Source organism: Acomys minous, assembly GCF_964271855.1.
Source record: "Acomys minous genome assembly, chromosome: 3".
Taxonomy (NCBI): domain Eukaryota; kingdom Metazoa; phylum Chordata; class Mammalia; order Rodentia; family Muridae; genus Acomys; species Acomys minous.
The window spans coordinates 110,792,089-110,800,904 of record NC_140485.1 but is presented as its reverse complement, the minus strand read 5'-3'; the positions used below and the strand labels follow the sequence as shown (position 1 = coordinate 110,800,904).

The 8,816-nt window shown below is 42.2% G+C and overlaps 1 protein-coding gene across 1 annotated transcript; it reads right to left on the bottom strand.

The window, feature by feature from the left end:
* Nucleotides 1-3,068: 3,068 nt before the first annotated feature.
* On the bottom strand, nucleotides 3,069-8,569 carry CENPW (centromere protein W). Its single transcript, XM_084777734.1, has 3 exons — nucleotides 8,263-8,569; nucleotides 4,766-4,879; nucleotides 3,069-3,201 (listed from the first exon to the last, which is right to left on the bottom strand). The coding sequence occupies exons 1-3, from the start codon at nucleotides 8,380-8,382 to the stop codon at nucleotides 3,175-3,177; spliced, it is 261 nt and encodes an 86-aa protein (XP_084633860.1). The 5' UTR covers nucleotides 8,383-8,569; the 3' UTR covers nucleotides 3,069-3,174.
* Between the last annotated feature and the right edge of the window lie 247 nt (nucleotides 8,570-8,816).

Genomic DNA, 8,816 nt, shown 5'->3' with positions numbered 1-8,816 from the left:
ATAAAACCAAACATCCTATTGTTTTTACTGTTTTTAAATAATGCATCTCCCTTCGGAGGACATCTGTTAGGCTACCCTCCTGTTCCCTCTCTTCAACTGCTTCCAGTGTCTATTTGTCCTTTTGAATGAAAATTAAACATCTTTCCCAGGGTCCTCCTTGTTACTTAGCTGCTGCTGCTGCTGCTTTCTTCCTCTTTCTCCTCCTGCTCCTCCTCTTCTTCATTCTTTGATGGAACAATTTCACTGTCCTTGTTTTTGATAGCTGAATAGTATTCCACTGTGTAGATTTACCTGTTTCTCTATCCATTCTTCAGTTGAGGGACATCTGTGTTGTTTCCAGTTTCTGGCCATTATGAGTAATGCCTTTATAAACACCCAGCAGGAGATCCAAGCAGAAGCTGAGTCCCACAGCCAAACTTTGGGTAGAGCACAGGGTCTCCTGTGGAAGTGGGGGGGGATAGAACGTCCCAGAGGGGAAAGGAGCTCCACAAGACTAACAGAGGCAATAAATCTAGGCCCAGGGGAGCCAACGCACCAAACAAGGACAAAGCATGGAGAAGATCCAGGACACCCACTTAGATGTAGGTGACAGACAGCTCCTTGTGGGTCCCCAAGTAGGGAGAGCATGGCCTGTCCGACATGGACTCTGTTGCCTGCTCTTTGATCACTTCCCCTTGGTGGGGCAGCCTTATGCCACATAGGAAAAGGATGCAGGCAGTCCTGATGAGACTTGGTAGGCTGGGGTCAGTTGATAGGGGAAATGGGCTTCCCCTCTCCGAGGACTAGGTGAGGGAAAGAGATGGGGAAAGTGGGGCCTGGAGATGAGGGAGAGGGCTACAACTGGAATGTATAGTGAACATTAAAAAATAAATAAATAAATTTAAATTTAAAAAGTAATGCATCCCCTTGCTCATAGACTTTCCTGGTTTTCTGTGACACATATGCATAATCTGAGGCATACAATCTTCTAGTATCTATTTAAAAGGGCCTTTTTATTAGGTTGACATCCAGGTTCCAAATTGTATTTCCAAAAAGAAAAAAAAAATTTTTTTTTCTTTACCTTTTGGTAACTGGCCTAGGAAAGAAACAGTTGTTTTGGCTATTCTTTTGTGTTTGATGCATGTGAATCTGGCACTTCCTAACAAGGCTGGTGCTCAGGTAATTGAGGATTATAGTCTAGCTTGGTCTTACTATGTAATCTCAAGAGTGTCCATCTTAGATTCCTATATGGCTAATCAGTTGCCCTGTACTTGTAAATAAAGGAGTCTGATACAAGTCATCTTGAAAAAATAAAACCTGGGTTTGCTTCTGTTAAAATTCTGCAGGACTATATTGCTTTAATTTTTATTTTACTATTACTATGTTTGCACACGCATTTCTGACATGGTACGCAGGTGGAGGTTAGAGGACAACTTTGCGGAGCTAGTTCTCTCCTTCCACTGTAAAATGGCTGCCATCACGCTTCTATCGTGTATGGCATCCGTCTTTATCTGCCAAGCCGTCTCAGGCAATATACAAATTTATTTTATAGAAAAAGTGTATAGTGTATGCTATTAGACTGTGGCTGTTCCATATTTTCAATTTTTTAAGTGTTTATGTGTAGATTAGACTGCATCTTAAATCCTTCAAAATTACTACAATCATTCTCCCATAGAACTTGCACTTCCTAAATCTTTGGAAGCTGAAGCTGAAGAAGTTCATATAAACTTCATCAGAACTCACCTCTGTGAGCACTCTGATCTTGGACATCTACTCACCACAACTAATACAAACAAACCTACTTATAAGATTCCCAATATATGGCAAGTTGTAATAGGAGCCCCAACAAAACAACAGACACTGTGCAATGTGTGCAATGTAAATTCAAACTCCACACGCCTGTAAAAACAGCTAAAATTCTTAAAATTAAAATAACAAAACTAAATATTTACCAGAAGGCAAATAAAATGACTTTCACACACTGTTGGTGAAAATGTAAAACAGTACAATCACTCTATCACAGTTATTTAGTTTATTTTTGAAGTTAAACATATACTTGCCATCTGACCCATTCATCACATTTCTAGGCACTTTTCCCAGAAAAAAGAAAAAATGAAAACTCATACACATAAAAAAACTATTTACAACCATTCATAGAAAATTTATTTATAATAGTCCCTAAATTAGACATATGAAAATGTTCAATAAGCAGACAGCTATGCCAAATATGGTGCGTCCACACCACCCAGCAGCGAACACATGCAACTACTTGAACAGAACACGAGGGCATTACTGAGAAAAAAAGATCTCCAAAGGTTACTTCTTATATGCTTCTGCTTATATAACACTCTCCAAATTATAGAGCTGGAGGGCAGCTGGGAGGGTGGGGGTGTGGTAGGAGGCGTGGTAGCTGGATGAGTGTAGGAGAATCCGGAAGGGCTCTGTGGAACTGAGACAGCTCTACGTACTAGTTTTAGAAACCTCATGAGCCTGTACACATGATACAACATATAGACTGTGCCCATTACCAAACGCTTTGGCACATTACACTATATGTCAGATGTAACCGCTGGGGAAACTGGGTGCTTAGTGTAGAGTATATGTTTACATTAGGTTTGCAGATCCACACGCAATCTCAATCATCTTGGAATAAAAATTGGGTGATATGTAGTAAGCTTCTAAATGACTGCTATGGGAAAAGTCTCAGCTACCAAATCCCATGACGTGAGGAAAGCCAGTGTGCTTCAGATCTCCTTGTTTGCAGTTTTCAGAGGTTTTTAGCAAATTTAGCTCATGCCTACCATCTTCTAGTTGAGAAATTTTACTGTTACTATTAGTGTAACAATAGTACAGAATAGATAGGAATGCTTTGTGAATACATAAAAAATTAACATACGTAAAATGTACCCATATTTTACTGCATGTTGCTCTCTCGAAGCAACTAACTGTGGCTAAATGCAAGTCTAAAGAGTGTGTCTCCTCAGGCTACATAATCCAGTATGACGTCATGGACAGGGGCACCACAGCAGGAAGCTGAGGAGCCACTAAGGAATAAAACCTCCTTAAGAAAAGCAAACCGCACATATTGCTCCCAGAGACGCTGTTTTAATAATCCACAAATGAACTGATACAGAGTTGTCATGATCTGTTACTGCTTAAATTAACAAACAATCCTTCTTAAACACGTGTTGACTTCTAACCTCTGCTCTTCCTCAGAATTACCTGTGAGGGACGAAATGAAGATACATGTTATACCATACTGGTGATCTGCAATGTAAGAGCCTAGAGTTTCTAACATAATCTACTTCTGTCAATAAGTGGGCATCCCTATATTACCAAACCTGGTTTCAGAGTCACGTTCATTCACAAGCCTTGCCAGTTACAACCCCAAAGTGTCAAAACTGGTGATTCCAAACTGTGTGTTGTCCCCAGCCCCCTTACTGGCAAGAAATTAATGATCTAGAGTATGTTCTTAAATTCAAAGCATCTATAAAGCATTATCAATCAGTATAAATGCTTTGCAACATAAAATGTCTCACAATTAAGCTCGAATTTTACCAGCTGGACTGAGTAACATATTTTACATACAGAATTCAAAACAAAATGTTGCAGAAACAAGACAAAGGGAAATATTTAGTTGTAAAAATATTGGGATGATAAGGCCTAAATTAGCTCCAAATAAGTAAGTAAAAATAAAATGTTTAAAAGAAAATCAGGCCTCATATCTCCTGGGCTGGCTCAGCAAGTAGGGACACTAACTGCTGAGTCTGAGGACCTGAGCTTGAGCCCACGTTGTGGAGAGGACCAACCGCCCTGCCCTGCACAAGTATTCTGTGGCAAGTGCATGCATGTGTACACACACACACACACACACACACACACACACACACACACACGTTCATGTGTACACACATGCACATGGGCATATAATAAAGGCAATAAAAATTTTAGATAAAAACAAAGGCCTAAATTTAAAACCCTCCCATATATTTCTTATGCCCTCAGGCATTGCATTGCTTTCAAAAAAAGTGCTTACTTGTTGGGAATAGTAGTGCTATTCCCATTGGAAAGCATTTTGAAGCTTCATAAAGACTGCCAGGGCATGCACAATGCAGCTCTATAACCCAGGACAGCACCACTCTGAGCAAAGAGATGTTAATATGGGTACTACAAAAAAAAAAAAAAAAGTCATAGGCTTAAACAAATTTACAAAATGCTGAGTCTGTTGTGTATTTATATGCAGTTCCAAAATGTCCTTAAACGAAGTTCAGCAAGCTTCCTTGTGGTCCACCTCTCATGGTCCTTCCTAACTTTATCCAACTGTGATTCAACTGTTCTTGCACCATATGAGTCTACAGGAGTTTGGAAATAAAAATCTTTAAAATTTACTTGAATCACACAAAAATGATGGCCATAGTAGTATTTTTGAGGTTAACCCTTGCTTTAAAAGAACAGCTAAGCTGTGCTAGATAATTTTTTATTGTAATTTATTCGTATTGCATCCTGACTATTATCCCCTTGCTCGTATCTTCCTGTTCCCATCCTTGTCTTTGTTGTCAGAAAGAGGCAGCCCATCAAGGGAAGCACCATTCCCCAGGCAAAGGGTCCTCAACATTATATGAGGGGACAAAGCTATTTAAAGAAAACAATCTTTTCTTTATTGTTTCGTTGGTTGACTGATGTGATATGCCTAGCTGCTTGGGTTTCTGTCTTGATGGACTAAAGCCTGGGATTGAAAACCAATAAACTCTTCCAGAGAGAGAGAGAGAGAGAATTTACATGTTACCTTTCCTGCAGCCAGTACATGATCCTGTTTGATAACTCCAGATTTATTCTCACAAGCATTTGTCCTGGACTCTTCTGCCAGTCGGTGAACAAAGAGTAAGCAATTCAAATGAATCTTTAAAAGCAAAGCGCATACATCATTAGATAATACATAAATATTATATATAAAATGTATATATATATATTATATAAATATTATAAATATAATATATACACCTTTTTTTTTAAACACAAATGACATATCTTCAGGAAATTTATTACTTACACTTTCTAATCCCCAGCCACTCTCAGGTGTGCCAGCCCACTACTCACATCAGTTAAAACATGTCGTTTACTATTTTCTCTCTTCTATTATTTTATATCACGTATAAATATGCCAAGCAATAAGTTGACTCAGAAGTTTTAGTGCATCTTGCTAAACCCAAAGAAGACAAAAGGCCCTTGCTTCCTGGTCCCAGACTGATGGGACGCTCACCTCATAAGGCTGCACACTACACAGGGAGACAGCGTGGAATTGTGAAACACCGGGAACAGTATTAACATTCCAGTAACTGGCATGGTATTCAGAGAAAAGGAATAAAAGGTGCTTTTTAGACGGAATGAACTTTATGGATGATGTGGAACACTTTACTGGGTAAGATTATGAAGCTAATGGAGAGCAGACAGCTGTAAGCAAAGAAATGCTATCAATTAACAAAGACTAAACTGGAGCTGCTTAACAAAAGCTGCAGCTGACAAAAACATCACCTGGGAGCAACAAATGACCCAAGGAGCTTCCTTTTACCCACTACAAAGAGATGTGTTCAACTCTGTTTCTTTCTGCTGATGCCTGAGTAGTACTCCACCAGAGAGACCAAATATTCACAGGTCACCCAGGACAGAGAAAGGGAAACTAAATTGGGCTGCCAACCCCTTGAATTAGTTAGTGGTGGGTTGGAGGTTGGTCTGATGTATTTTGATGCTAATTACTGCATGCTGTCTCTGTGCCCCAAGACTGCTATGTAACCTTGCCCAAAAACTTATTGCTATTTGGCCAATAAAAAGCCAACACATCCAGGCAGGGCAAATGGGATAGGCGTGGCTAAGGATCTTGGGCTTTTGAGAAAGAGACCTGAAGAGGAGGAGAGACTCGAGGAGAAAAGCGCGAGAAGGAAGAAACAAATGGCAGTCATGGGCGGAGAGTTGGCCCAAATGATGATAATTAGCAAGGATTTGGGATTGTGGATGGGAGGTAGCTTGATAGAAATTATTAGAAGCAGATGGAACGGGATTGGGATACCTGCTCTACTATGGAACGTAGTTTAGGGGATTAATATCTACCGTGCCCCAGGTAAACCAAGGCTATTTTAAAATATAACAGTGTCTGTGTCTTCATTGATTGCTAGCATCTTAATAATATTTTAGGGCTAATAATAAACTTTATTAGACCCCATTGCTAAATTAACTACAACAGTGGTTGCCTAGACATTCCTCGTCAGGTGGCTTTCCTTCTCTCTTAGGCACCAGTAAAAACAGAATAAACTATCAAAACTGTATTCCAAGGGAAGCCCAACTCACTGATGCTACTTCAACCACTACCAAAGAGTCAGGAGTGGGATTTTTAAAAAAAAAAAAAGAAAGAAAGAAGGAAAAGAAAAAAGAAACCAAAAAACCCAGCACTGTTGCCTTTTCTTTCTTTCTTTTTTTTTTAATTTTTATTTATTTATTTTATGTATCAGTGCTCTAACCTGCACACCAGAAGAGGACATTAGATTCTAGTTTAGGTTGTGGGCCACCATGTGGGTGCTGGGACTTGAACTTAGGACCTCTGGAAGAGCAGACAGTGCTCTTATCCACTGAGCCATCTCTCCAGCCCATGAGAAAGAAAAAGAAAAACAAATGACAGTAGAAGTATTGTCATCACCCCCTGAGGGTGGGGGTGAGGGTGGGGCTGTATTTTGGCTCTAGAAATCAAAAAGGGGGAGGCAGACAATTCTATAATAGTCAAAACAAACCAACAAACAAAATACCAGTAACTGGAGACATGGCCCAGTGGTTAAGAGCATTTGGAGCTCCTGTGGCAGAGTCAAGATCTCAGCATCCATAGCCAGGTGGCTCACAACCGCCTCTAACTCAAGCTACAAGGGCTTTCACAACTTCTTCTGTCTTCTGCGGGCACCCACAGATAATGACATTCACTCCCTGACACACATAAGTAAAAATAATTTTAAATAAATCTTTTTTTTATTTTATTAATTTATTCTTATTACATCTCAATGGTTATCCCATCCCTTGTATCCTCCCATTCCTCCCTCCCATTTTCCCCTTACTCCCCTCCCCTATGTCTGTGACTGAGGGGGACTTCCTCCCCTTTTATATGCTCATAGGGTATCAGGTCTCCTCTTGGTAGCCTGCTATCCTTCCTCTGAGTGCCATCATGTCTCCCCATCCAGTGGACGTGGTCAAATATGAGGCACCAGAGTATGTGTGAAATAAATCTTAAACCCAGCACTAAGGGACAAAGCCAGGTGGATCTCTGCGATTTCAAGGCCCGCGAGGTCTACATAATCTACATAATGAGTTTCAGGCCAGCCAGAGCTACATAAGTGAAGCCCTGTCTCAAAGAAAACAGAAACTCTGGGAGAAGCCAACAGCTGGCAAGACAGGGAAAATAATTCCAATTCTGCACCTTCGCCTGGTAAAGAGACAAGCACGTTCAGAGAAAAAGGCAGTGTTCCTATGGTTCAACCTGAGGACACCATGTTCCTTCTGTACAAGGATATGTGTTCTAGGCACAAACCTTTAGCTCTAGCATTTGGGAGGCAGAGGCAGGCGGAACTCTTTGAGTTCAAGGCTAGTCTGGTATACCAAGTGCGTTCCAGGACAGTCGGGGGGCTACCCAGAGGAACCCTATCTTGAAGAACCCAAAACACACAAAACAAACAAACAAACAAAAGCAAAAAACGAACAGGAACTAAATTTACTTCAAGGCAGAAACACTGCTGTTTAATGGGAGCCAATTTTTTGGAAAGCATTATATTTCAGGTAAATGGGTCTGAAAGTGAGTCCTGTAAAGTTAAAAAAAAAAAAAAAAAAAAAAAACACGTGAAGAGCGCTCTGTCACCTGCCTAGAAAAGTGAATCCACGGCTGCAAGATCACTTTTGAATCATAGACGTTTAGTAAGGGACATTGCGCAGCAGCCATACAGCAATGCGGTCTGTAACAACACAAAGGGGCCAGGGGAGGCAGGAGGCCGAAATCTGTTTTTAGAGGGTTTGCCTTCCAGACTCAACGCAGACTCAACTCAAGGAAACAAAGCTAGACAATCTTCCAAATGGCTTGGCCAGGAAGCAGTAAGGGGCGGGGCTTCCGAAGGAGTCACCCTTCCGGCTGACAGCCTAGCTTTAAAAAAGCTTCCCCCGGGTCTAGAAGATGCAATCGGCCTCCGGACGTGGCCGGGTGCCGCCTGCCGTGGTTACCGGGCCTGAAGCCTTAAGGGGGGGGAGAGCCCGACTCACCAGGAGGTCGCTGCGCGACTCCAGACGCAGGTGCGGCTTCTTCTGCTTGAAGGTGCGCTTGAGGAAGCCGCGGGGCGCCTTGCGTTTTACCCGCTTCGTGACTGTGGCGGAGAGCGCCATCTTCGAGGCCGGTCACGCTTCCCCCAGCCCGGACCTCCGCGACCGCAGGGCGGCTCAGCTGCAGGGCCGCTGTGGAGAACGACTCGCGCTCACACGCCGCGGTCCTCCCCAGGCCCCAGGGCCATAGATTTGAATCTGCCGCTTGTCGGCGCGTCGGCGCGCTGCAGTGACGTCAATCACAAGCCGCACCCACTCGTCGGAAGCGTAGGCTGGGAGGGGGCGGGGACTCCCGCGCGCCCACTCCTTAAAGGGAGCTTGGTTGTTCTGCTCTCTTTCTGTTTACAATACTCTGTGGAGCTGTTTTTTGGACTCTTGGTTCCAAAGAAGGGATGGGAAATTGTGAGATTAGTTGATAAGCCTCATGTGCGAGCCAGGCTCCCAATCTAGCAACTGCATTCCAATAGACTAGAAAGTAAATGAAAGAAGTTTGTGTC